General features: G+C 53.8%; 10 protein-coding genes across 10 annotated transcripts; 6 read left to right on the forward strand and 4 right to left on the reverse strand.

The window, feature by feature from the left end:
* Positions 1–45: 45 nt before the first annotated feature.
* On the forward strand, positions 46–3,680 carry PpBr36_03788 (uncharacterized protein; the record flags this gene model as incomplete). Its single annotated transcript, XM_029890957.1, has 6 exons — positions 46–450; positions 531–560; positions 627–1,288; positions 1,359–1,535; positions 1,613–1,971; positions 2,539–3,680. The coding sequence occupies 6 exons, from the start codon at positions 46–48 to the stop codon at positions 3,678–3,680; spliced, it is 2,775 nt and encodes a 924-aa protein (XP_029754093.1).
* PpBr36_03789 (uncharacterized protein) lies at positions 2,532–3,638 on the reverse strand (the record flags this gene model as incomplete). Its single annotated transcript, XM_029890958.1, has 1 exon — positions 2,532–3,638. The coding sequence occupies one exon, from the start codon at positions 3,636–3,638 to the stop codon at positions 2,532–2,534; it is 1,107 nt and encodes a 368-aa protein (XP_029754094.1).
* A 1,622-nt stretch (positions 3,681–5,302) lies between the features above and the next one.
* PpBr36_03790 (uncharacterized protein) lies at positions 5,303–7,325 on the forward strand (the record flags this gene model as incomplete). The annotated part of the gene is made up of 3 exons (XM_029890959.1): positions 5,303–6,187; positions 6,331–6,422; positions 6,890–7,325. Coding segments are annotated over 3 exons (1,413 nt in total), but the record flags the coding sequence as incomplete, so codon positions are not given.
* Positions 6,873–7,346, reverse strand: PpBr36_03791 (uncharacterized protein; the record flags this gene model as incomplete). Its single annotated transcript, XM_029890960.1, has 1 exon — positions 6,873–7,346. The coding sequence occupies one exon, from the start codon at positions 7,344–7,346 to the stop codon at positions 6,873–6,875; it is 474 nt and encodes a 157-aa protein (XP_029753232.1).
* A 1,018-nt stretch (positions 7,347–8,364) lies between these two features.
* PpBr36_03792 (uncharacterized protein) lies at positions 8,365–11,684 on the forward strand (the record flags this gene model as incomplete). The annotated part of the gene is made up of 6 exons (XM_029890961.1): positions 8,365–8,513; positions 8,656–8,739; positions 8,821–9,363; positions 9,517–9,648; positions 9,873–9,924; positions 10,728–11,684. 6 exons carry the CDS (start codon positions 8,365–8,367, stop codon positions 11,682–11,684), a joined length of 1,917 nt encoding a protein of 638 aa, XP_029753231.1.
* Positions 11,685–12,226: 542 nt separating this feature from the next.
* On the reverse strand, positions 12,227–14,503 carry PpBr36_03793 (uncharacterized protein; the record flags this gene model as incomplete). Its single annotated transcript, XM_029890962.1, has 3 exons — positions 12,227–12,388; positions 12,445–13,621; positions 13,932–14,503. 3 exons carry the CDS (start codon positions 14,501–14,503, stop codon positions 12,227–12,229), a joined length of 1,911 nt encoding a protein of 636 aa, XP_029753230.1.
* A 2,727-nt stretch (positions 14,504–17,230) lies between these two features.
* On the forward strand, positions 17,231–19,330 carry PpBr36_03794 (uncharacterized protein; the record flags this gene model as incomplete). Its single annotated transcript, XM_029890963.1, has 7 exons — positions 17,231–17,359; positions 17,452–17,707; positions 17,768–17,840; positions 17,910–18,261; positions 18,328–18,437; positions 18,512–19,012; positions 19,072–19,330. The coding sequence occupies 7 exons, from the start codon at positions 17,231–17,233 to the stop codon at positions 19,328–19,330; spliced, it is 1,680 nt and encodes a 559-aa protein (XP_029753229.1).
* A 521-nt stretch (positions 19,331–19,851) lies between these two features.
* Positions 19,852–20,566, forward strand: PpBr36_03795 (uncharacterized protein; the record flags this gene model as incomplete). Its single annotated transcript, XM_029890964.1, has 2 exons — positions 19,852–20,286; positions 20,333–20,566. Coding segments are annotated over 2 exons (669 nt in total), but the record flags the coding sequence as incomplete, so codon positions are not given.
* A 725-nt stretch (positions 20,567–21,291) lies between these two features.
* On the forward strand, positions 21,292–21,790 carry PpBr36_03796 (uncharacterized protein; the record flags this gene model as incomplete). The annotated part of the gene is made up of 3 exons (XM_029890965.1): positions 21,292–21,432; positions 21,503–21,575; positions 21,600–21,790. Coding segments are annotated over 3 exons (405 nt in total), but the record flags the coding sequence as incomplete, so codon positions are not given.
* Positions 21,791–21,896: 106 nt separating this feature from the next.
* On the reverse strand, positions 21,897–24,328 carry PpBr36_03797 (uncharacterized protein; the record flags this gene model as incomplete). The annotated part of the gene is made up of 2 exons (XM_029890966.1): positions 21,897–22,665; positions 22,731–24,328. 2 exons carry the CDS (start codon positions 24,326–24,328, stop codon positions 21,897–21,899), a joined length of 2,367 nt encoding a protein of 788 aa, XP_029753226.1.
* Between the last annotated feature and the right edge of the window lie 1,467 nt (positions 24,329–25,795).

The following is a 25,795-nucleotide window of genomic DNA, read 5'->3' on the forward strand; positions in this document are numbered from 1 at the left end:
AAAAAAGTCAAGACAACCAGCCGAAGGGGGGAAAGGAGCTTTATCATGACGCTCCTCGCCCTCAAGGAGGACCGGCCGACGCCCAAGGCCGTCTACAACTGGCGCGTATACCTGTGCGCGTCCATCGCGTCTTTTGCGTCATGCACCATCGGCTACGACTCTGCCTTTATCGGCACCACGTTGGCATTGCCGTCGTTCACCGACGAGTTTGAGTTCTCGTCGTACTCGTCGTCGGACCTGGCGCTGCTCAAGGCAAACATTGTGTCGCTGTACCAGGCTGGTGCTTTTTTCGGCAGCTTGTTGGCCTATGTGTCGAGCTACTTCCTCGGTAGGAAGAAGAGCCTGATGGCCTTTTCCGTTGTTTTCATGGTCGGTGCCAGCATCATGCTTGGCGCGACCAGGGAAAGGGGTCTGGGTCTGATTTTGGGAGGAAGGGTTTTGGCTGGTCTTGTGAGTTGTTCTGGTGCAAAAAACTAGCTGAGAGTTTGCAGCGTTCAGGAACGCAGTGCTGACATGATGTATCAAAACAGGGTATCGGCGGCATGAGTAACATGACACCTGTGAGCTACCCCGGTCAACCACCATCAAATAAAGAAATAAAAAACAAATATTGACAAAGCATCTAGATCTACATTTCCGAGCTTGCCCCCCCAGCCGTCCGCGGCCGTCTCGTCGGGATATACGAGCTCGGCTGGCAGATCGGTGGCCTGGTCGGCTTCTGGATCAACTACGGCGTCAACAGCACCCTCCCGCCCTCGCACTCCCAGTGGCTGATCCCCTTTGCGGTCCAGCTCATCCCGGGCGGATTGCTTCTCTTCGGCGCTCTCTACATCCCCGAGTCCCCGCGGTGGCTGTTCGAGAAGGGCCAGCGCGAAAAGGCCATCAAGGTCCTCTGCTGGATGCGCAACCTCGAGCCGGACCATCAATACATCCGCGAGGAGATCTCATACATCGACGAGGGCCTCGAGCAGCAGCGCCGCGAGGTTGGTGCCGGTTTCTGGAAGCCCTTTGCGGCGCTCAAGGCCCGGCGCGTTCAGTGGCGCTTCATCCTCGGTGGTCTGCTCTTCATGTGGCAGAACGGTTCCGGCATCAACGCCATCAACTACTACAGCCCGACCGTGTTCAAGAGCTTGGGCATCACGGGTACCAACACTGGTTTCCTGACCACGGGTCTCTTTGGTGTGGTCAAGACGATCTTGACCATCATTTGGCTCATGTGGATGATTGACCACTGGGGTCGTCGCCCGCTCTTGATGATGGGTGGTATTGGGGGTGGTGCTTGCATGTGGTAAGTTGTGTCGCGTATCAGCTCGGTTTGATGCAACTTCCCTCGGCTTACCCTGTGTTTTCGACGATAGGTTCATTGGTGCCTACATCAAGATTGCCCAGCCCGAAAAGAACCCTACTACGGGTGGTCTGCCGCCTGGTGGTGTCGCCGCCATCTTTTTCTTTTACCTGTGGACCGCCTTTTACACTCCTTCGTGGAACGGCACGCCGTGGGTCATAAACTCGGAGATGTTTGACCAGAACACTCGGTATGATTTTTTTTTTTTTTCTGTCTCCCCCTGCCCTCACCAATCAATAGCTGTATAAACTAACCCACTCCATACAGATCCCTCGGCCAGGCCAACGCAGCCGCCAACAACTGGTTCTGGAACTTTATCATCTCGCGCTTCACCCCGACCATGTTTGAGGTGTGGGGATACGGCGTCTACTTCTTCTTCGCCGCGCTCATGTTCATCTCGGTCGTCTTCATCTTCTTCCTCGTGCCCGAGACCAAGTCGATCCCGCTGGAGAAGATGGACCGCCTGTTCGAGATCAGGCCCGTCCACCGCGCAAACGCCACCGTCATGTCGGAGCTGGGTCACCACTCGGACGGGAGCGGAGTCGCACTCGGCGGAGAGGTCGAGAAGGGAGAGGCTGGCATCGTGGAAGACGGCCAGGTCACGCCGCCGCCGACGTATGCCCGGGGTAAGGATGGAGCTGCGTGAGGTGGAGATGAAGGTGTGTTTGTTCGAGTGGTGAATGCAAACAGGTTGCATGTGTATTCTTTTTATTTTTATTTTTTTTGGTTTCATTGCTTTAATCTCGCAGGCTGCTACGCTACTATATGATAAAGAGTATTCGCACAGCAAAAATAATTTGCCGAGGAAGTGGTAGTCATATATATATATATATTATACTCTGTCTGGAATGACCGTGGAGATACATACCGACAGATTCGAAATCAGCGTTAGGTGCCAGGCCTATGTTTCTAGAGCGCTGTGGTAGTGCATTGACAGCCAGTGACTGCCTTGATTAATACGATTTGGCCGACTATGCAAACTTGTTCGGGTGAAAGCATGAGGGACAAATAAGATGGGGGTATTATTTGCTCTATTCGAAGATGCTATAATTATCATCTGAAACTCTCAGACACCAAAAAAAAAAAAAAGAAAAAAAAACCAAATACACAGCTCGAGCAGATGTCCAATTCTTCTTGTCATCGTCACTTGTATTACTCCCTAGAACACAAGCCCAGGTATATCCACCTACAAGGACGCAGTAGCCGCCCTGTCTGGAACACGCTCTACCCTCATCTGCAAATCGGCCACCAACTTCTCCCACGAAGCAGCGCCCCTCGCGGCCAGCTCCTCAGGCACATCCCTCCCCTCGTCCGCCATCCTCCTGTGGAACAACTCCAGCGAGACCCAGCCCTCCCACGCACCGGCCTTGAAGATGGCGTGTGCGATCTGCTTCACGGGCAGATAGGCGCCGCGGGCCTCCTCGCCGTAGAACAGCCGGCAGTTCCGGCTCCAGCTCATGCGGGGCGGCTGGCCGTCGGCGTAGAACTCGTGGCCCGGCAGCAGCGGGGCGGACAGGCGCTCGCCGTCGGCCACCTGGACCCAAAAGACGCGATGCGGCTCCTCCCTCACGGAGGTGGCCAGGCGCGCGACCGACTGCTCCACGGCGGCCTCCCAGCCCGGGACGGTGCCGTCGGGGCGGGTCGGGTCCGCGAACAGGCGCGCGGCGATGTGGAAGGTGTCGAGGCACACGCCCAGGTTGGGCCGGTCGGCGAGCCGCACGGCCTCCCACGACTGCTCCCACAGGTCCGAGGTCGACGACCAGGCGATGCTCTCGTAGGCGAAGCGGACGGGCGGCGAGGCGGCCAGGCCGAGGTCGGCGGCCTCGCGCAGGTCCGACACGATGGCGGCCATGTCGCTGGTGGTCTGGGCGGACGGGAGCATGCTGGACGGGATCTGGATCAGGTCGGTGCCCAGGGCGTGGGCGAGCGAGATCCAGTGCTGCAGCTCGCCGACGCGGCGGGCGTGCTGGTCCCGGTCGAGCAGGCCGTCGTAGTTGAGAAAGGGCTGCAGGGAGATCACGGCGAGGTTGCGCGCGCGGCAGAGCTTGCGGATGTGCGCGGCTGCGGCGAGCTGGCTGGTCTCGACCGTGTGCGGCGTGGAGGTGGCGGGGGAGGAGGAGGAGGGGTTTGGCTGCTGCTGCCGGATCTGCTCGGCCTCGTGGGCGAGGTCCTCAAAGAACATCTCGATGCCCTCGTAGCCGTACTTTTGGGCCAGGTCGAGCCGGTGCTCTATGGAGTGCCCGGCATAGCACCGCCCGAGGGACATTGTGCTTATCGCGAGGCGGTTGGGCATTGTGGCGGTGTCTGGCGTGTGCTGTTATTATTTATTGTTTAATGTGGTTGTGGTGCTGTGTGCTTATTATGCGTGTACACCCAAAACACATATAGCCGAGGCTTGACAGGGAAGGAAATTTTGAGTCTCACAGCTTATGGCGTACACATAACAAAATTGGAGACCAGGTGGAAGTGAGGTATCAAAAGAGTATCATCACTGACTGGGGCCGTTCACGGACTGGCTAAAAACTGACTAAGATGAACTTGATTAGAAAAATAATACCTGAATGAGAAGGTGACCGACCCATCCATTCCTGGGAGAATGTTCATCACTCGACCCTGATAGCATTGAGGGAGGACGCCCACTCAGGCAGGTTCTGTTTGAGAATTGAATCCGATCCCGCATCGGGTTCCAGGCCGAAACTAAGCGATCAGCCAGAGATGTGAGTGTGGTAATTGGTTGGGATGCTACAAGAATGAAGAGTGTGGATCTATGTACAAAGTTGGTTTTGGGCATTACTAAGGAGTGACAAGACAGTAGCAGTAACAGTCCAATGAGGATAATGCTGTTGTGTATTATTACTATTATTTATTTTTATTATTATTGCAGCGCTAGATCAATGTCCCTGTGCCAGTAAACCAACTGTACTGCGGGATATTTACCCCATCCATGCCAAGGGCTGCAGGAAAAATCATTACAGCGCATTTCCCCGCAAGCACAGCATTAATTCGCGGTAACTAGGCAAATCAGGCTATAACGCTCGTGCTAAGACTTGGAACTTTGTGGGTCTGATGTGCTACTCGATACTCAATTCACCACGCCGCGCAAAAGCCGGTTGGGGAGGATAAACGCTTAACCGTCCCTGGGTGCCACAAAAAAGCTTGGCCGAATTGGTAGTGGAAAAGATTTGATTTGCTTTTCCTGTCAAGTGACTATTTATTTGCAATTAAATCAATTTTTTGCTGTGGATTCCGAGTCCATCTTCGTCATCCACTTCGAGTCAAGCCCCCTTTCTTGTCTTTCCTCCGCCTGCCGGTCTTTTCTTTTGCCACGAACAAGACAGATGCCCAGCAAGGGCTTCTTTTGCGCGCAATATGTATAGCTTGGGGGTAGAATGATTTGCAGACTCGGCCCACTTTCATTGGCACGGGGAACGGGGGGTGATTCGCAAGCAGGAAACAAACGGTACGAAGCAGGACAAACAAAAGAGAGAAAAATAGAGCCAGGCGTACTGAAGGATACGCCCGAGTACTCTTTGCTCACTCACTCACCACTCACTTTCACGCTCACTGTATCTGCTTCTGCTCCGGCTTCTGGCTTGCTGGATCTGCATTTGCAATCCTTTACGCACTTTTAGGTGACATTCCACATTCGTACAAACAAACAGACGGCGCGCATATAGACCAGACACCAGCCATTATTACATCAATCTTTTTTTTTTTTTTTTTTTTCTCCTGCTTAGATTAAATACCCTTTCCTCGAACTGGCGATACGTCAAATACCACCTCGTCACACTCCCCGTTCTTGATACCTTTTCACCACCAAAGTAATCCTCACACACCTAGACACATAATAACTCCTTGTGACCTTGGATCTAAAAGATCAAGTCAACTCGGGTCTCCTCCCGTCCTTGGCACCTCGTCCCATCCTCTTTCCTTGACTTCGCCTGCAACCCACCAAAGATGGCTTCCGCAACGGCAACAACCACAGAACAGCCCCTCCTGGACGCCGACCTGGCAGCGTCCATAGCCAGCGTCGACCGGCACGGCTACCTCTTCGGCCAGAAGATCACACATTCCCTCTCGCCGCTGTTCCACTCCACAATCTACCAGGAGCTCGGCCTGCGCTGGGAGCAGTTCCGGCTCGACTCGTCCGACATCCCGCGCTTCCTGCGGCTGATGCGCGACCCGGGCTTCTACGGCGCGTCCGTCACCATGCCCAACAAGGTCGCCATCATGCCGCACCTCGACCACCTGACCGACGAGTGCCGCGACGTGGGCGCCTGCAACACCGTCTTCCTGCGGCCCGACCCCACCGTGCCCGGCGGCCGCCTCTACTGCGGCGCCAACACCGACGTCATCGGCGTCCGCGAGAGCTTCCTCCGCAACGTCGCCGATCCGGACGCCGTGATCCGCGACCGGCCCGCGCTGGTCCTGGGCGGCGGCGGCGCCGCCAGGAGCGCCGTCTACGCCCTCCGCCGCTGGCTGGGCGTGCGCGACATCTACATGGTCAACCGCGACGCGCGCGAGGTTGAGGACGTCGTGGCCGACTGCACCGCCCGCGGCTACGGGCAGGGGCTGGTCCACGTCTCGTCGGTCGAGCAGGCCACCCGTCTCGAGTCGCCCGGCGCCATGGTGCTCTGCGTCCCAGACTTTGCGCCAAAGACGGCCGAGGAGGACCTCGCCCGCGAGATCATGGAGGTGTTTTTCGCAAAGGAGAGGAAGGGCGCCATTCTGGAGATGTGCTACAACCCGACACCGTACACACAGCTGTGGGCGCTGGCCGAGGGTCAGGGCTGGCAGGTCATTTTGGGTACCGAGGCGCTCATCTACCAGGGCTTGGAGCAGGTGAGCTTAACCGCTTTTTGTTTCCTTGTTTTTGTGCTTGTTTTGCTTTTGCTTTTGCTTGGCTTTTTGCTTTGATTTGCTTTGCTTTACTAGTGCGCAAGCAACGTCAAGGTATCCAGACTAACCTCTTTCGAATAAATTAGGACAAGTACTGGACTGGAAAGGAGGTCGATGATTTGCCGGTACAAAAGGTGACCGAGGTGATTGCGTCTAAACTTGGGCAGAAACCAAAGCTGTAGGTCAGCCTAGGTTGACCCTTGCAAATTTCATCTCTTCCTTTTTATTTTTCTCCTTTTCTTTCTCTTCGACATTACAAAGTAGCCACTGTTCTTGACAAATTGATTGGAGGGTCTGGGAGCGGCATCTGCAGCATTTACATCTTTTTTTTTTCTCTCTCTGTTATTACTGTTGAGCGTATAATGATACCTGCAAAGAGTGGTCTGCCTTCCTAGTCGTACACACGAAGCATACAAAAAAGAATCAAATGAAAACAACATCACTGCATTATTTTGCTCTGGTTACGCTGCTCTTGCTGGCACGCCTACACCTACTTTATACGTAGGTAGGTACATCCGTATTCAATGAAAACGTATCCAAAGAAAGCGGTAGGAAGATTGAGCAGACAAACAAAGATTCCAATCACCAACCACAACAATCTCCAACACCAAGAAAAAAAAAAAAAACATTACAGTTTCGCCCCAGCCTGCGCTCTCAACCTCTTGGCCATAAACTCCACCGCCACGGCGTACCCATCAACGCCCATGCCGCAAATGACGGCGACAGCCTTGTCGCTCAGGTAGCTGTGGTGCCGAAACTGCTCCCTGGCGTGCACGTTGGAGACGTGCAGCTCGACGAACTGCGCGCCGACGCCGAGCAGCGCGTCGCGGATGGCGACGCTGGTGTGCGTGAAGGCGCCCGGGTTGATGACGACGCCGGCCAGCGGCAGGTCGCGTCGCAGCGCGTGGATGGCGTCGACGATGGCGCCCTCGTGGTTCGACTGCACGTGGCGCAGGTTGACGTCGAGCGACGAGGCGAGGTCGACGCAGCGCGATTCGACCTCGGGGAGGGTCGTCGAGCCGTAGATTTGGGGCTCGCGCGTGCCCAGGAGGTTGAGGTTTGGGCCGTTGAGGAGGAGGATGGTTGGTTTTTGGGGAGTCATTTTTTTGTTTTTTTTTTTTGTTTGCGAGCCGAGCCGTGTCTTTTTATTCACATATACATATACATATAATAAGTTTATATTGCTCTCTTCATAAGAGTCTTCTTCTTCGCCTGTAGTCGTTTGGCCTAGTATCGGTGACAAAAGCTACAAAGCCGATGACGGAACAGTCAAAGTGGAGATCCTGAATTTTTTTTGGTGTAGCCTCAAGGGTTCTTTTCTATACTGTATGTAGTATGCATAGTACGAAGCTACCGGGCTTTTCAACATTAAAATGAAAGTAAATTTCCGAACAGTTACTTTGGAAATCACTCGTGAGAGTTCATCAACATACAATTAGTGCACAACTTAATTACAAGAAAATGATTCTGAATGTATTCTCACATCAAAAGTCCTCTGGCATAGTTCGTCTGCCACAAAGCAACAAGTTCTTCCCTGCCTTGTCGGCCGGAGATGCAGCAACCAAATCTAGGATGGTGTCCTCTCGGCACATGTCCGGGGAAGTTCGTGTGGAGTAGAAGCGCGGGGGTTTTGGGAGAGAGCTTTTCCCCTCTTTAATTTTTGGGGGCCAAGTGGCTAATGACTCTTCCACCCTTGATCATGAGGGGGGCTTGGGTGGCTATCTTTATCTTGGGTTGGGGGTTTACTGGGCCCGGTTTTTACTGTGGTAGAGCAGAATGCGGAAAATACACCGGCGACCCAGTGTCTCGGCTTGCTTCGGAGGTGAGGTAACAAATCAACAACCAACCAAAAAAAGATCTACTCCGCATCCTGCCCTCCAAGAACAACCCAACTCGTAGTATCCAACAAACCCCCTTTCCCCCCCCCACCGCACCTTGGCCTCCAAGAAAGAGAACCAAGGAAGACGAGAAAAGATACAACCTTCTGGATGAATGTTCTTTCATCTTTTATCCCCAGGTTATCCAATCAATCAGCTCATCTAACTTTCCCCCCACGGTGAGAAGGACAGACAGACATTTTGAGACGACAGCAAAAAAAGAAAGAGAGGAAAAAAAAAAAAATGGCGGATACTACATTGAACGACAAGGAGCTCCAACAGGCTTACGACTTTGCCGTTCAGCTGGGCAAGGATGCCGGTTCCATGTTGATGGACGCAGCCCGGGCCCGGTTTGGCACCAGTGCTGCACAGAAGTCGGTCGAGAAGGAAAGGTGTGTTTTCTTGTCCATACCCAAACTCAATTCTGCGCCTTGATCCCTATTGGCTGGCCATTGGACTATCCACCACATAGCAGTAATACCCATGGACTTGCTGTTGACATGCCCGGCTGGGCACCCCCTCGTGACTATTTAGTGCGGTGGACATCGTAACCGAGACAGACCTCAAGGTCGAAGAATTCATACGGACAACCATTGCCAAGAAATACCCCAGTCACAGGTGAGTTGGTCCCGTATCTCCGGCCGGGCCCCCAGTTTCAATCCCGGGTCTAGTCCCCGGCCCGCATGCCGCATTACCTAGCAACGGGGCTGACGCCCCCCGGAGCTTCATCGGCGAAGAGACATACTCGGCCGGCGCGTCACGGGATTACCTCGTGACGTCGTCGCCGACATGGATCGTTGACCCGCTCGACGGGACCGTCAACTTCACGCATCTGTTTCCCATGTTCTGCGTGTCCATCGGCCTGGTGGTCAACCACGAGCCCGTCGTCGGTGTCATCAACGCCCCCTTTGCCAACCAGTTCTTCTCGGCCTGCCGCGGCCGCGGCGCCTGGCTGAACGAGTCCATCCCCCTGCCGCTGGTAAGGGACTCGCCGCTGCCGCCGCTGGCCCCCAAGGGCTGCATATTCTCGTGCGAGTGGGGCAAGGACCGGAGGGACCTGCCAGAGGGGAACCTGCAGAGAAAAGTAGAAACGTTTGTCAACATGGCGACTGAGCTCGGGGGCCGCGGGGGCAGAGGCGGCATGGTCCACGGCATAAGGAGCTTGGGCAGCGCGACGCTCGATTTGGCCTATACGGCCATGGGATCGTTTGACATATGGTGGGAGGGTGGCTGTTGGGAGTGGTAAGGATCATTGTCCCTTTTGCCTCTTTGTTTCTTCCTCCTTCCCTTTCTCTCTCACCCCCTAGTCGCATGTACATCCCATTTTCATCTGCCAAGAAAACCTAGAAACAAGAAACAAAAAAAAAAAAAAATGACAACTGACCTCGCGCGCAGGGACGTCGCGGCAGGAATAGCCATCCTCAAAGAAGCAGGCGGCCTGGTGACGACGGGGACCCCTCCTTCGGATCCAGAAACGGCCGAAATTCAGGACGCACGGCTCGGCAGCAGACTCTATTTGGGTATTCGGTGAGTCAGGCTTGTACCTTTCATTTGTCATCTGGCATTTGTCAATTGTCGTCATCTTTGTTTTCGTCCCTCTCCATCTCTCCATACACTCTTTGCAACGTTATTTGTTCATCCCTTTTTTTTTTCTCTCTCTCTTTCTCTCTCTGTCTGACTGGCCGCCCCCTACTTGGGCACATTATGGGATGACGACGCACTGACGTTCATATTGTCGCTGCCATGCGCAGACCTGCAGGCCCTTCCGAGGGCGAGACGGCTAGACAGGCGCAGGAGAGGGTGGTTAGAGAGGTTTGGAAGAGGGTGAAAGGCTTGGACTACTCCAGGCCTGGGGCTTGAGTCAACGTGGAATGTGGCTTTTGAGCATAAAAGGCCGATTGAAGCCGATGGATGGGTGTTTGTCGAGATTACTCTGCCAAGTTGGATCCCATCGCTAGATGCCAACAACCCCTGGATTAGCAGAGCCGCAACATGGCTGTCGACCAAGAACCGTTCGGCCCATTTCTAGACTCCCTTACCCCCCCAAAACAGCAATCGGCCTGCTTGCAAGGAAATTCGTTCGCCGACTTGCTAGGGCTGAAGTCCACGGCCATAAACGTTCCGAGGAGAAATGGTTCTCAACGGGCTCCGAATGACAGTGCCCAGTCATCCCATCTTCTTGTCCCCTTTCCCGTCAAGTCTCATGATCACTAAACTACAATCTGATCCCATCAACAAGGTTCCCACAGACCGAGACATTTCCCCCTCAGGATGAGGTCATAGGTCTGTTCGGTTTCTTTAATTGGTAGCTATACTCAGTCACAATCTGCAACCGCAGCTTCATCTGCTTTCATCCAGTCTATTCGTGGTCGATGAGGGGTAACTCGGCAGATTCGGAAATGTCATGGTTTTTGAAGGATCGCTCTGCTTGCGAAGCTTCTAAACCTGCGCTTCCTGATATCTTAAACCTGGCGCAACCATCAAACGTCGGTTGCTAGTCTGCCCACAACCCAAATTCTTGACTCCTTCCGTATGCCTGTGCTGTATGCTCGAAACAAGACCTCTTCTGTTTGTGTCTAAAGATCAAAATGGTGTCAACCGTCCAGTATCACAACACGCCACAGGCTCCACGCCCAGCAACCGTCATCCCCGCGCACATACAACCATTGCAAAAGAAAGCCTACATACCATACCCGACATTCCTCCTCCACGGCGGCGGCAGCGATTCGAGCACCAGCCACGATGACGATTTGCCATGGATCCTGATATCGACGTCGGCATCGGAGGCGCCCCGCCAGTCGTCGTATCCAAAGTCGAGACAGCACGTACGGGCTCCCGCGCCGGCACAAGCACAGCGACCGCAGGCCACCGGCCCCATGCGCTACTGCTCGCAGACCTTCCACGAGCACAGGAGGCTTACGAGGAAGCCCATGTCTGCCGACCTGCATTCGCTGTACAGCCTGCACAGCGACGACGGCAGCACAAGAAGGGGCGACGACCTCCAACGCGCGGATAGCCTCAGCGGCGCGAGCAGAACCAGCAGGAGCAGCAGCGCTTGCTCCAGAAGTGATAGCAACAGCAGCTCTAGGACCGCCAGCAGTTGTTACAGCAACGAGAGCGTCAGCGGCGGCAGCGGCAGCGGGAGCTCCATCGACTCGCTGCCATCACAACAGGGGCGGAGGCGGGAGTGGCGCAATTCACTGCCACTAGAGCATGAGCAGAGACAGGAATGGCACGACCCGCTGCACGACATCATGGCCGGCACCTGCTCGTCCGATACGGGAGCCAGCTTCTTTGCCAGGAGGGCGGCGAGCAGTATAGTCAGCGAGTCACCGCCGCCGCCGCCGCCGCCGCCGCAAAGGAACGTCGCTAGAGGTGATACGTACATGCCGACACCAGCCGAGATGTCGCCGAGGGGAATCCTGAGGTTCGCGTCGTCGCAAAAGCCCAGCAGGAAAAGAGTGTCGTTCAAGAGAGATCCAGAACTGGAGGAGCCGATGGGGTTGCAGGAGCGTAGTTCTTCCGAATGGGAGGTTCTGGAAGAGCCTTTGTGGGCGATGTAAAGTCTTTGGTGAATGCTTTTGGCGTTTCAGCTTTTGGTCATGGACGGCGGGCGCTTGTATTTCCAGTGTGTATGTTGATTCCCAGCTAATGACTGGCACTAGCTGCCACACGATTTATACGATTCTATAAGTGTTCGTATGGCTGTTTCTGTGATGTAATGAATCGTAAAACATATACGACAATCGCTATTCGAGTCGAAAGCCTGCGCACAGGCACGACTGGTACGTGTGGCAGCACGGTCGTGTTGTTCTCATAGCTCTAGAATAAATGGGCATCATAGTCATAGCACTCATGGCAACCCAGCAGGGTCATTGTCGGCAGAAACCCACTATGCCAGCAGGCTGCTTCCACAGACAAATACAACGGAGGTCTGTGGAGAGGCAAGGCGTTGCACAGCCCAGATTTGGTAAATAAACCAGGAGTGAGGATACTGGCTGGCCCACCCAATTGGGGACATTTCTGGTCACATATCAAGATAAAGAGTTCGAACGTGGAGCATGGAAATATGCCTAACACAAGGCTGCTTCACCAAGTAGCGCGTTCAGGGGGCCCGCACATCGCTTGCCTCCGAGTCTCCGCGCCCCCTTGGTTGTTGCAAAACTGTATTCGCAATGATGTTTTGCACCTCCCTTTCGTGCTGCTCGGCAGGTACGTAGAGATACTTCTTTTCGTCGCCACTCCAGCTTCGATTCGGAACATACGCCTGGAATCACCATCAACACCTGATTATCAAAGCGGCATAATATCATTGAAACTTACCTCGAGCATGTAATAGGTGTCGCGATGATACGGCCAATCGATGGTGGGCGGACCGCTCCTTTCAAGAAAAGCATCCGTCTCGGACCGCGCGTCCTCGTCCGTAAGCAGGTAACGCCTTCTCTTGTTTCCCTTGTTCGCCGCGTGCCTCCGGATCGATCGGACCGTGGTGGCCAGGTGCAGCTCGAGGATGCGGGCATACCACAGCGGGTCCCGGTCTACAACAGCCTTGTTGACGATGGCCGCGTGCCGTGCCACAAGCTCCGTGTTCCACCGAGGAGCTTGCCACGACTTGAACATGGGAATAGGCTCCCCAGCGTCCAAATGGCTTTGCCAGTAGGCAAAGTCGACGATTATGTTGAGCCCGATCCAGCGTATGGTGCACGTCACGCAGTCGCACAGCGAGTCTGGGTCGGGCCGTCCAACATGCGGTAGGTGTGACGGGTGGTTGTACAACCGCCAGGTCCTGCCCCAGCCACGACTACGCTGTCGTCCCTGCTCCTCCTGCGGCTGGTTCCCGCGCTCCCACTGCTGGTCGTCCTTCTGCGCCACAAGTCGCATCTGTCCGCCGCCCACGTCGGCCTTGACGGCAGCGCGTTGCGTGTCGTCGAGATCGGCCAGTCTGGCGGGTAATCGGAAGCATTTCTGTAGGCACGGGTATCGTAGGCTGATGATCCGCCGGGATATGGTCTCGCTTTCGGCGCGTATAAAGTCGTGGAGGGGTCGGTTGACTCGCATGAGCGCGTACATGTCGCTCGGCCGGACGAGGGAAAAGATGTCAATCAAGAGCTCGTGCGGCAGATCCATGATGACCTTGGGCCGAGAGGCGAGCTTCTCAAGTCGTTTTTGGTTCTTCTTCTGCTTGCGGTCCGTTCTGCGCGAGTGCAGCTCAAGTCTGGCTGTCGTGTCGATGAGTTCGTCATCGCTGGGGGAATCGTCCGTCGGTGTTGGAGGGCGTTTGGATTTTGGCATTTTGTCTTCTGGCGAGGGGGTAGAGTCAAGAGAACAGATGAAGCGATTAACGGTGGAGGCGTATGCTAGCTGGCAGTTGTATAATTCTGGTAGCTTTTCCATCACTGAAAAAGGCGCATTTCTGAATTTCAGCTGGAGGTGACGGCGGCGAGTTCTGACGTATCGCACCCACTTAGCGGCCACTTGATGCCTAAATGGACCCTGCGAACTGCTGAAAGCTGGGGGATTGCCCCACATTCAGAATATGCTTGTATCGACGCTGGACGGTTTCCCACCTTCCCATGTTAATTTGGGTGACACTCAACCTTCAGACTCAAAATCCCACCAACGCACTTTGATTATCCGTTTGCGACGAATTATGCCGTGGTCGATCTTTAAAATAGAACGCCAATATGATTGATTCAGGAAACCTTCTTTTTGAGCCTACTAAACTTTTACAGCCTCCAGACAATCCCTCTCACAACCTGAAGCCAGAAATTCCATCCACCACTCAGCATCTCCTCCACTTGAACACCAACTTCTCAGACTTGACATCAAAGTTGCTCGCGCCTTGATCCAACAGAGCGACCCTGAAGTTGACGTTGAGAATATCCCCATCAGACCTGGTGGTGCATGAGCTCCACAAGGTGCTTGGTGCCGCGCGGATTTCCTCCGGGGCACTGCTGTCGACGCTTTTGCCGTTGCGGAACGTCCCCTGCGACGAGACCGTGTCTGAAGCTTGCTGTGAGAAGAAGACAGTTGTGAAGTGGTCGAGCGAGTCGCCGGCTGCGATCTTGCCCTTGCCAGTCACCAGTACCTCGGACACGGCAACCTGCCATCCGGCCCCGACTCCGGCCGTGTTAATGTGGGCCTGGCAGTTGGCCGTGCGCGACTTTGCCGGGTATGTGGATGCCTGGAAGTCGTCAAAGCTGAAAGAGAGACCGTCGCTGTCCGACTCGGTGACGCGGGGCGAGTTGCTTTGCGGACAGCCGTTGCCAGAGAAGGTGACGGATTTGATGGCCGGCGTGGACTCTGAGGTGTCGGCGGGCGCTGCCGTGGCAAGTGTTGCGAGTCCGGCAAGTACCGCGATGAGTTGCGTGAGGGGTGCCATGGCGACGTGGTGGTCACAGAATTGAGAGATGTCTTTATGCCAAGTGGTTGTTTGATGAGACGGTATGTTCTGTTGTCGATGGCTTCTTGAGCTTTGTCCGTCCAGTTGCGCTGGGACTTGTCAGTCGTTTTATAGACGACCCCATTTGCCTGTCTCTATTTGATGTTCCCATCGGTGTGGCTGTTAATATCGCCAGTCGTTCCATGGCGCGAGAGATACTCCCGCTTTTCCGCAAGTGCTGTCGCCGGGAAAGGAAATCCATCTTTTCCATTTACAACATACCCTTGAACTCCTCATGAATTTGGATCTAGACTTATGCCTGGCACTTCATCCAGGGTCTTCAGCCAAGAACCGATCTCACCTGGATTAAACCCTGCAGTCCGGGTATACAGGAAAGGTATTCGTGGCAAAGAATTTGGTCCGCCGAAGGCACAGTTCATGCCCTTGTCGTCTGCATTTATCCAGATTGCGTACCATATCAACCCCTGCACCCAACGCCTGTTTCTCCAGCTCTCGGGGCCTTTTAATCTTTCTTCATGGAAAAGCCCGACCCTAAAATAGCAAATTGGAGAATTAACTGCAGCCAGCACCAAACTTCCTCTCCCACGGTCTAGACCTGGCCATACAACCGCCAGATCACGGTCGCACCGTCCTTTGGAGTCAAGGCACGATCTCCGGCGGAGTTTTGCCACACCTTCCGGACCTAGTGATTCGCAGGGCAAGGAAATATCGCGGAGGCAAATAAAAATATTGACTAGGGCTGTCTTCACACTCGACCTGGGTTGTCTAGTGGCAACCTATGGATATAGGCGATGCATGTTTCGGCCATATCAATATAAAAATGCCGGCGGCAGCTATTAGCAAGGTGTTTTGATTGCCAGCATCTTTACATCCAGGCGTGAACAATTTTTTGCAGGCTCGCAGCACAGAACCAATCTCAAGGTGGCGAGTTGATACCAGACAACCTGTTAGGTGGGCTTTTATGATGGGACATAGTATGACGGGATCCCTTCTTGCAGATGCTTGTTTGTATTGGTTTTGACGGTATTTTGGTTGAGCTATACTGCCCTGCTGTCTCCCGCTGTCTGGCCGCCCTCGCTACCTCTTGACGGTATAGCATCAGGCACCCTTGATGCAAAAACCATACCAAAACCTGATTTTACTCGCCACGCTTAAATTGTCAGCGGGCCAGGCATTTGGATGGCTGCATTATGGGACCTATCGTGCCGTCACTGCAACTAATGAATATTTCTGGGCTGGGCCGGGTGGCTTCTGACAGCGGCTGGCTGCCGCTCCATCGAGGAAGTGATTGTGCCTCCTTACTATTGGAGATAAAAAAAAAAAAAAACAGGGAACAGAGACCGCGAGGTAGCTCGCACTCAAAGTCGCATGAGGCTGTCTGGATTTCTCGGTCCATTTCGTCGTACATTTATAACGAATGGCCAAGAAGCAGGAAAGCGAATTGCGAATGGCTTTAGGCGACATCGCAGGTAAGAATATAGAATCAGAAGCAGAAAAACACCTGCTATTCTGGAGTACCACTTATTCCCAACCAGGAACGAAGAACAAGCCTCGCAGAGCGGAGGTAAGGTTGTTCCTCTGCCGACTTTGGGCTGATGTTACACAGAGATCCTCAGCCATATCCCTATGATATATTACACGGAGTAGCTCCTCCAACAGCCGTCGGTACTCACGCATCGAATTTCTAGACTGCGTGCATCGATGATTTGGCATCAATGCACAGAAGTACCAGCCACGTGGATTGGACCCTGCAGATATATGGTGTCATTCACTCGGGACTCCCTTTGAGTGGATGTTATTGAAGCTCATGGCCGTTCATCTTCCAAGCCGACGATGTTGCCAATGTTGCTTGCACAAAGCAATTTCGCAGTAAACAGCCGATAGCAGCTGGCCTCGGAGCCAGGCCTTTGCTGTGATAAGCATGGATTTTACCTGGGAGCATGCAAACATGTTATCAGCTCTCACTGTGAATATCCCGTTCCTGACGCTTGCTGCATGGTGGCGAGGCTGACGAGTCTTCCACCGGCTCACGGCTGCAAACAAACAACGAAAGACGCTTGGCATGCCAGGAACCCAGGTTGGCTCAGCCAGTCAAGCCAAGCATCATTTCGAAATCTTGGCAACATCCCCAAAACTTCTCCAACCCCGCAGCAAAGGATTTCCCCCCCAAAAAACCTCCTTCCTGTTCCTCAATGGCGTGCCAAGATGCCGGGTTCCACCCACTTGCTGATATCTTGAGATATCTACCAATTCCAGCCGGCCTCTTTGTACCCAACCTGGCGGTATCCGCAATAAACCGCGGCCTGCCTCTTTTGGAAATTCGCAAGGCAATTTTCGCCAACGCCGAGCCGAACGAACAAGCTGGTGCGGAGACATCAGGGTTCGCGTAGGTGGTTTGATTCGGCAGGCAGAGCCGAAAGAATTGCAGGACAAAATGGCGGTTTGCTATTGTGCACCGCGGCAACCCTAGCTCACTGATCTACCATAAAAAGGTTCATTAGAGAGCGGCCCCCCCTCGTGCTACCATGATGGTCTTCTCTTCCCGTCTCACCTCGACATCCACAAGTCGCAGCCGTCCAGCTTCCCAGAAGCTACCTCCGAGATTGCCAAGCCAAGGATTGACGAAAGTCGCCTTGTAGTTTTGGACAAATAGTGCCCTCCCTTCATTGGTAGAGTTGACACTTTTATTTCGGACCTCACGACACGATGCGCTACTCATTTGTTCTTGCCGCTGCGACGGCCGTCTTTGGCGCCGAGATGGCCAAGGATGAGGCCAGGGCTGCCGAACTGTACGACTCAGGCAAGATTCACGAGCAGCTCATGATGAAGAAGATTGTGAGTTTGTTGTTTGCCGGTGGTCAGAGAAGGTTCAATAACCGGTTTGCAAGTTGGTCTAATGTCTAACATGTCAATTTCCCGCTTAAAAGTCTCAATGGCAAGCCGACGAGCAGGCCGGTCTCATGGACTCGACCCAGTGGCCCCGTCTCAACTACACCAAGTGCGTCGACGGCTTCGCCCAGGCCATTCCCGACAGCCCTCTGCACAAGTTCAGGTGCAAGAACATCGACCTGTACGACTTTATCAACCATGCCACTCTCGGCTCACCCAACACCGACTACCGTGGCAAGTCGGGTGCTTCGTCGTGGGGCTGGTGGGATGTTGAGACTGGCCGGGAGTTCATTGGTGAGTTTGCAAACGGTCATTTGTTCAGTAGGATAGTTGCTCCATACTAACTTTCAACAGCTACTGGCATGTACGATGGAGTGGGCTTCATCGAGGTCCTTCCCACCGGAAGGATGCGCCACGTTGGGTTTCTGTGCGTATATTCTTTCCTACCTACGTCCACATCAAGGGTGGAAAAAAATCATGACTAACAATTTTGCAGTCCCAAGTTTGCCCCAGTCGCCGACCGTGCCTACTGGACTGAGATCCGCTCGTACCAGCACTACATGGTCATTGGAAGCGAGCTTGAGGGCAACGGTGTACAGATCTTTGACATGAAGAAGCTCCTCACCGTTACCGATGCTGAGGCTCCCGTTCTTTTCACCAACGCCAAGGATATCACTGGCCACTTCAATGCTACCCTTCCCCTTGGAAGCACCCACAACATTGTGATCAACGAGGAGGCCAAGTACGGCGTTGCTGTCGGCGTGCGCCCTAGGGGCCAGTACTGCAACGGTGGTCTGCACTTTTTCAGTCTGGAGGACCCCTCAAACCCGGTGGAGCTTGGCTGCGATGTAAGTTGACCTTTTGCGACTATGGTGAGCAAAACAAAACAGTTGGCTGATTTGACACACGAACAGGGCCAAGACGGATACGTGCACGATGCTCAGTGCCTTATCTATCGCGGTCCCGATGAGCGGTACCAGGGCCGTGATATCTGCTACGGCTACAACGAGGATTCACTGACGATGTAAGCCCTTCCTATTGCCTACTGTGACCAGCTTCATCCCCGAATTGTCAGCTGACTGCTATTCCTTGCAACAGTTACGACGTTACCGATAAACGCAACTCCAAGATCATCTCTATTACCTCATACACCGGCGCCAGCTACACCCACCAGGGTTGGGTCAACGACGTCAACTGGCAAGAGTGGCTGTTTATGGATGACGAGTACGATGAGGAGGAGCTGAACGGACCCGCTTCCGACGGATACCCCGTTACCTACATCTGGGACATCCGCGATCTTGAGAACCCCAAACAGACGGGTCTTTTCAAGGCCACCAACCGCGGTATCGACCACAACCTCTACGTCAAGAAGGATCTTATCTTCCAGAGCAATTACGGCGCCGGCATGCGTGTCTACGACATTTCGTCTGTGCCCGAGGACCCTACAGGCAACGGCGTCTGCGAGATTGCCTACTTTGACATCTACCCTGAGGACGACCACCTTGAGGGCGGTGGCATCATTGCTTTCAGCGGATCGTGGTCCTCGTACGCAATGCTGCCGTCTGGCTTTATCTTTATCAACACCATCGAGCGTGGCGGGTAAGTTTTGATGCCCTTTGTTTAATTCGCGTCGCCAAATACTAACACACTCCAAACAGCTACCTTGTCAAGATGACCAAGCAGGAGAGTTGCAAGCCCAAGTCCTGCAACGCCGACAACTGCCTCCGTGCCATGCGTGCCGAGAGCGTCTCGGGCCGTCTGGAGGAGAGCCAGAAGTTCTGCGGCGAGTTCACCAAGACCTTCATCGCCGACGTCAGCGTCGTGCCCGAGTTTGCGCAAAAGGGCTGCACCGGAAACGTCATCTCTAGGGTCAGCTCGGCATGCTCGTGCCTGCCTACCCCGACGCCTGCTGCATAATTCGGCGTTGTTGAATTCGAAGGCGCCAGAAAAGCAGAAAAAATGCCAGTTAGGGGGTGGCAGTTGGTAATGACTGTAAATGAACGTAGAAGCATCAAGAGTTACTTAATGTAGAATGCGATCCATACATAGCATTGATTGGTCTTTTTGTAGTGTATTGTCCTTGATATTGTGCACATTGTTGGTATTGATAGTGAGTTGTTGTGACGTCTTTGGCATGGGCTTGATTTTGACCATTGTGCATACCACATACTTGAATAGGTTGATGCTCAAGTATTGTACTGCGCCGATTGCGGATCGTAAAAGCCTCATTCAGATTTCCCTCACAATGGCACTCAATTGACCTGAAAGAAAGTGGTTGATGGGGCCATTTCTGGTTTAGTCTCCATGGTGTCTTTATACCTTTTTTGCTTGCTTTCAAGACTGTTGTTCGTTCTTTCCAACTCAAACTTCTCAAGTTTCGAAAAAGAAAAAAAAAAAAATCGCTTCAACTGCTTTTTGTTATCACCATTCAGTCAGTCTTCTTTTCTTTTCATCCTTTCCCGATCGCACTTCCATCCCAAAATAAATTCTCAATGCGCTTTTTCCAGACCATCATCAAGACGGCAGTCGGCTGGCTCCGACAGCAAGTCGTTCCAGAACCTCCAATAGTCACCCAAAGCACCGCTCCGCAAATATATCCACAGATCCTCTCGGAACCCGAAAACCTCCACCAAGACCACCTCTGTGCACGTCTCCAGCTCTGGCTCCGGGTCGTCGAGGTAGACCTCAGACATGTCCGATCCTGGGACCCAGATCACCCTGTAAACATGGCGCTCACGACGCTCTGGGGACGTCATATGCCGCTAGAGACTCTTCAGAAGGCGCTCATTGTTGAGAGATTCTTTGCCGGGATCGGCGAAAATGCCAAGTGGAGACTATATCTTGCAATGTCTCGTGTCGGCCTCCAGGCTTATGTACGTCATTCCAGGTCATCCGCGTGCATTTTTGTATCAAGTCAAGGCTGACACTCGTTCTGAAGAAGGAAAAGAGACGCCGCCGACGCCTGGAGAGAAGGAAGATGATGGAGTCCACAGCAAACCCGTCGAGACTGCCACCGACAAGGTTCCTCAAACGCTGGCCCAAAGTTCCTTCGCCCTCCGTCTTGTCCGGTGCGCCGCCGGTCCCTCGAGCGGTCGCATAGAATGCGCCCTTCGTGGTGACTATCGAGCCTCCGACCGTTACCCCAACGCTTGAAAGCCAGAAATCTACACCAATGACGTCTCGTCAACGATATCATCAGCGTGTTGCTGCCCGAAGGGAGCGAAAATCTACAAGACTTCGATACGAGATGATCTAAGCCATCCACCTAAGTGATGTAGGGATTGATATGTAACCATGTTACGGAACTGGATGGATATGACGTTGCAGAGCAATTCACATGATCTATAAGTCGCATCCCGCCCTATCAGCGTACATGGAAAGTCGGAGGTTGACCAAAATCAACAAGAATAACCATCTTAACATCGGAAAAATGGATGGCAGTGGTGTGGCACAGCAACCGCATTCCTATCCGGCCGGTCCGATCAACTGCTAATCTTCCCAGAATTGATCCCACAATGAACGTAACGGCCGCCATGACTATTGCCACAAATCAACGGATGATAGACAATGATTTCCCCTTTTTGATAAACCAGGAACAAGAACAAAACGAAAGTCATCGTAACCGGCTGCACCGGACTGGTCGGCGGGCTTTGCTGTGCGAGTGATTACCAACCTCCTCATCACGCACGGGCTCGCCATCGCCCGCAAGGCTCTACCAACCGATATGACCTACAACCGCAAGATTACGGCGAGCTGAGCTTTTGCAAAAGCCGGCTGATGCAGAAGCCTGTTTGCGACATGTTTGTTTCCTATCAATGTCTCGTCATGCTCAAAAAAAAAAAGAGAAAGACTGACATCACTCCAAACTAAACTCTAAGGGGAATGAAGGAGCGGTACGCCAGTTTGCGGCGTTGCCGAACATTGGCGCAAAGCCAGTGTGGATTGCGCCCTCGCTGCTGCAAAGGAGTCTGTTGACGAGAAGCTTCTTGGCAATCGGAACAGATTTCGATACGTCTTTTGTAAGTAAAATATGCAGAGTGTGATCAAAACAAATTGTTACCATTTTTGGGCCAAACTTAACGCATCAAGACTCCTTCCGTGCTGGCCCTGGAAAACACTGCTGATCTGAATCTGAAATTAGGAAGTTGTAGAGAAAGGGCTGGTAGGACACCAGCAAGAGTTTGAGACTTGGTGTGCGCCCCTGGGATATATCTTTCACCCGATGCAAACATCCTTCTTCGCAACGCAACTGCATTGCCTAATGGGATCGAGAATCTGAAGCTCGCCACTGCAGTGTTCAAGATTGCGTTGGACGGACACCAGAAGCAGATCGTTGGGATGGGAGAGCTCCTCAGTCTTGCAGAGCGCAGATCCTAGCCACCGATCGATAATTTCAACTGCAAAAGTTCAGCCGACTGTAAACAGATAGAGGGACTGCCTCAGTGCCTCTATATTTGCGTTTGTTTCTTGTTATGCATCTACTTTACGTGCGCGGATCCCAGTTTGCGTCGACATGATCGAGCAAGTTGAGCTCCTTCAAAGGCCCTCCAAAAATTTTCTCCAAACTAACCATCTTGAAACTCGCCTCAGCACTAGTACCTCCCTCAGGCAGCTCATTGGCATCATCGTGCACAACAACTAATCCATGAGGGAAGTTGGGTCCCAACCCAGCTCCCACCGCGGCGATCCCGTCAGTGTTGGAAACGGCATCGATCTTCCCGTCTGCTGATGCTACGATGGCAAAAGTAGCAACGTATTCGTGCGGCTCAGCCCGTCGGTAGACGGCATACGAGCTGACGCCCTGATTCGACACCAAAATGTACCCCTCTTCGGGAGTTTTGCCCTCAACCAGCGTCACACCCTCCACCTCGGCGTTGATTTTGCCATCACCGACGACAGCAATTTCCAGTCCCTCAGTGCCATCGTCAGGCTCGGCGCCGTACCGCCACAGAGCGCGCGGCTCCTCGCCCAGGAAGAGCCAGCTGTTACGGTCGTCGACAACGCAGCCCTCGACCTGTCCGCCTGAGCCGCCGGTGAAGTCGCGCACCAGCGTCGTCTGCAGTGTGCCGGATTCGGTGGAAGTAAGTTCATACTGTAGGTACCGTGCCTTTTTGGAGTTGACAAACAGATACTGCCGGTTGGATTTGGGAGACCGATAGACGCAGGACCCGTACACCTTGTAGCCCTTGGGGAGTGGTTGGATGCCACCTGGGATGGTGGTGATGGTGCCGTTGCGGGTTATCTCGAAGAGGCTGGCGAGTGTTAGAATTGGTTATTTCAGGCGGTGAAGGGACGCATTCTTATAAACAGCACTCACCACAACGTGTCATCACTTCGACACCCGGCAAAAGCCAAATCGACAACCCTGTCGCCAGCTTGAAACCCATAGATAACATCGACATTATTTGGCTGCCCAGCTGCGAACTGCTGCACGATTTTGCCCTCGAGGTCGAACACGTTCAGCCCAGCACCTTTCTCAGACTTGACAGTGGTGATGACGCGCGACAAATCTTTGCTAACTGGCGAGATCCAGACCGCAGGATCGTCTCCGTCGCCACCAGCCGCGTCCGTCTCGCGGTCGGCCTCAACCAGCACGAACGAGCAGTGCAGACCGCCCCAGCCAGCGTCACACGCACACCGGTTCGGGCCAACGCACGACCCGTGTCCGGAGCAGTCAGCCTCGCAGCGCGGGGTGGAGCAGGTCGGACCCGAGAAGCCGAGCAGGCAGGACGTGCAGGTTTTGGGGCAGCCAACTGTCGGACAGAAGCCGTTGTTGGAACAGCGGGCACAAGTGCGCGGGCCAAAGGGTTCGCTACGCGGGGTGTAGGCCGTGTTGGATGGGATCGACAGCGCGTCCAGAATGGATTGCAGCGATGCGGTGCCGAAACCTTCAGTGGAGTCGGCTTCGATAGCAAAGGTGACAGCGCCGGATGGGTGGGTGGTGGTCGGCGCTTGATATATGCTTAGGCCTTGGATTTCAATGTCGTCTAGGCCCGCCAGCTGGACTGTACCGAGGTGGGTCCAGTTGCCTCCGTACACGGCCAGTTGGGACTCCTGTGCCACGAAGACGTATTCTTTGTCGGCTGAGGAGTAGAGAGCAATGCCGGTGGCGTCCTTGACACCCTCGACCTTTTCAAGCGTGGGCTGGCCGGATATATCGCCAACGTCCATGACGTAAACATCCTGGTCAACGTCCTCGGTCAGGTAGAGTTTTGCATCGCGATACGAGACGGCGCAGCCCACAAAGACGACGGGGGCAGGCAGAGCGCGGACCTCGAGAACTTCGAAGTTCCCGTCGTCCACCGGGCGGACCAGGTATTGAAACGCGCGACCGCCCTTGCCAAAAAGGAAGAAGTAACTGCCCCACGAGCAAACAGCGTTCCAATCGCCTAGGGCGACGAGCGGTTCGGCAACCGGGACTGGCGCTAAGTCCGGTAGTGAGTACAGACGGATAACAGAGTCGGTTGTCGCTATTGTGACGAGGATGTCATCTTCGGCTCCACTAATATTGTATAATGGGGCGACTAGCTTCGTCCTGCCGGTGACGACATGGCCAGTTTGGCTCAACGTCGGGGCGCCGTCGAGATTAAAGACGCGGAACCCACCCGTGGTGGTCCCGGCGTCGTTAGCAAGCAATAATGGCGCAGCCCCGGATTTCGGATAGTAGGCGGCGGTCCAATCCGAGTTGATGGTGCCGGGGGTCAGGGCTGTAACGTTGAGCTCGAGCTCGACCGGGGCGGCAGTGGCGATGTGCGACGCACCGCCCAGCAGGACGGCCACGAGAAGAACGCCGAGGGAAGAAGCGACCATGATGGCGGCAATTTTGCTTCTGCTTCTATCGCTGCTGCTGTTTCCTGCGTTACTGGAGGTCGGCAACGCAGCAGCAGCACGACCATTTATGCGGTCGTTCCGCATGCCCTGAGGGGATACTCAAGGCCGGGTATAGGCGACGGAGTGCGGGGGATAGCTACTACGGATGCGGTCCCGCGACAGGGCCGGAAGCCTGGTCGCGTGCCCATGTTCCGCAGACACGGAATTCCATTGGATGTCGAGGTGACATCTACGGTGAATTGTTCTAGGGGTGCATGAGGGGCAGGAAATTTTACAAGGGGGTCGGGAGGGATGAAAGACGGCACGAAAAGGGGAAACAAGGCAAGGCGTGCCGCGATGGGGAGGTTTTATTGGCGCCAGGGGAAGAATGGTAGGCTGCAGGGTTAGGGCCTAGACTTTCTTTCTGCGAGGTAGCAGCCGAATGCTTGGCTTGGTCGCGGTGGGAGAATGAGGAAGGAGATGAGAACTTTGATCAGATCAACATCTGAATGGAGGATAAACTCGATGAGGGGTGAGGAGTATTTCGGAGATTACAGGCTGGAAGAATGATCTGCGTACATTGGCAGTTTGTCGCTCAGGTTGGCAGACAGACAAACGACAGCAGGCTGACATGGACTGAGGTGCAGGGTAGGGTGAGTAATCCATAAAAGGTGCTCGCGAGATGTTACCCTGCCTGACCTGCAGACCACCAATCCTGCATTTGACCAATAAAAAAGAGCATCCCAAAAGGCCCCGATGTATACTTCAATCCAGCTCCTACCCGCAAACAACATCAAGAGGCGCATCAACTCATTTTACTCGCATGGGTTCATCGTGGGCTTTTGTACAACATACCTACAGACTTCAGATCAAGCCCCCGGTTCCAGTTGCAAGCTCGGATGAGAATCAACACGAGAGCTGCTGGTAGAAAGTCTCGTGCTTCCTTGCAGCTGTCATCACAATGAGCCGGGTCATAACAGTTGGGCGGCTGGCGCAGTGAGACTGAGTTGTTCGTATCGCGAGGATGGGTTATTTTTATCGTCTGTTTTTTNNTCTGTTACAAAAATCTAAAAGGGGGGGTTTAGATGGGCTGAAAATTCCAGACTCCTTTTTTTTCTTAATTTGAGCCAGCCGCAAGAACAACAAAAAAGAAAATTGCGAGGCGGAAAGCTGTTCTTCCATAACGGTCTCTTGAGGGCGGCGTGGCGAAATGCTGGGGGAGGCATCCAATCATGAACCTGATGTGGCTGCCCATTTTTGGACATGAATTGTCCAAATCCGTCCATTGTCAGACCAAAGCCCATGTTCAGATGGCAAGTCGTCACAGGAACATTGCACCGGGTGAAAAGCCTCTCACTTGATCCCAACCCCATTTTTTTTGGCAGGCAGGAAAAAGTATCACCAGACCGTATGAGGGGGTGTGATGGGACTGCACTGTCTTCGTGTTCAGAGGTGGCCCGTCCGTTCAGCACGGTGCTATTTCTGGGATTTTTTCTTGTTTCCTGCAGCTGCAATGTACCAAAAAAAAAAAAAAAAACCTCCAAGCTCTGCTGTGCGTAGTCGTAAAAATCT

The sequence above is a fragment of the Pyricularia pennisetigena genome, chromosome 3, assembly GCF_004337985.1.
Source record: "Pyricularia pennisetigena strain Br36 chromosome 3, whole genome shotgun sequence".
In the NCBI taxonomy this organism is placed as follows: Eukaryota; Fungi; Ascomycota; class Sordariomycetes; order Magnaporthales; family Pyriculariaceae; genus Pyricularia; species Pyricularia pennisetigena.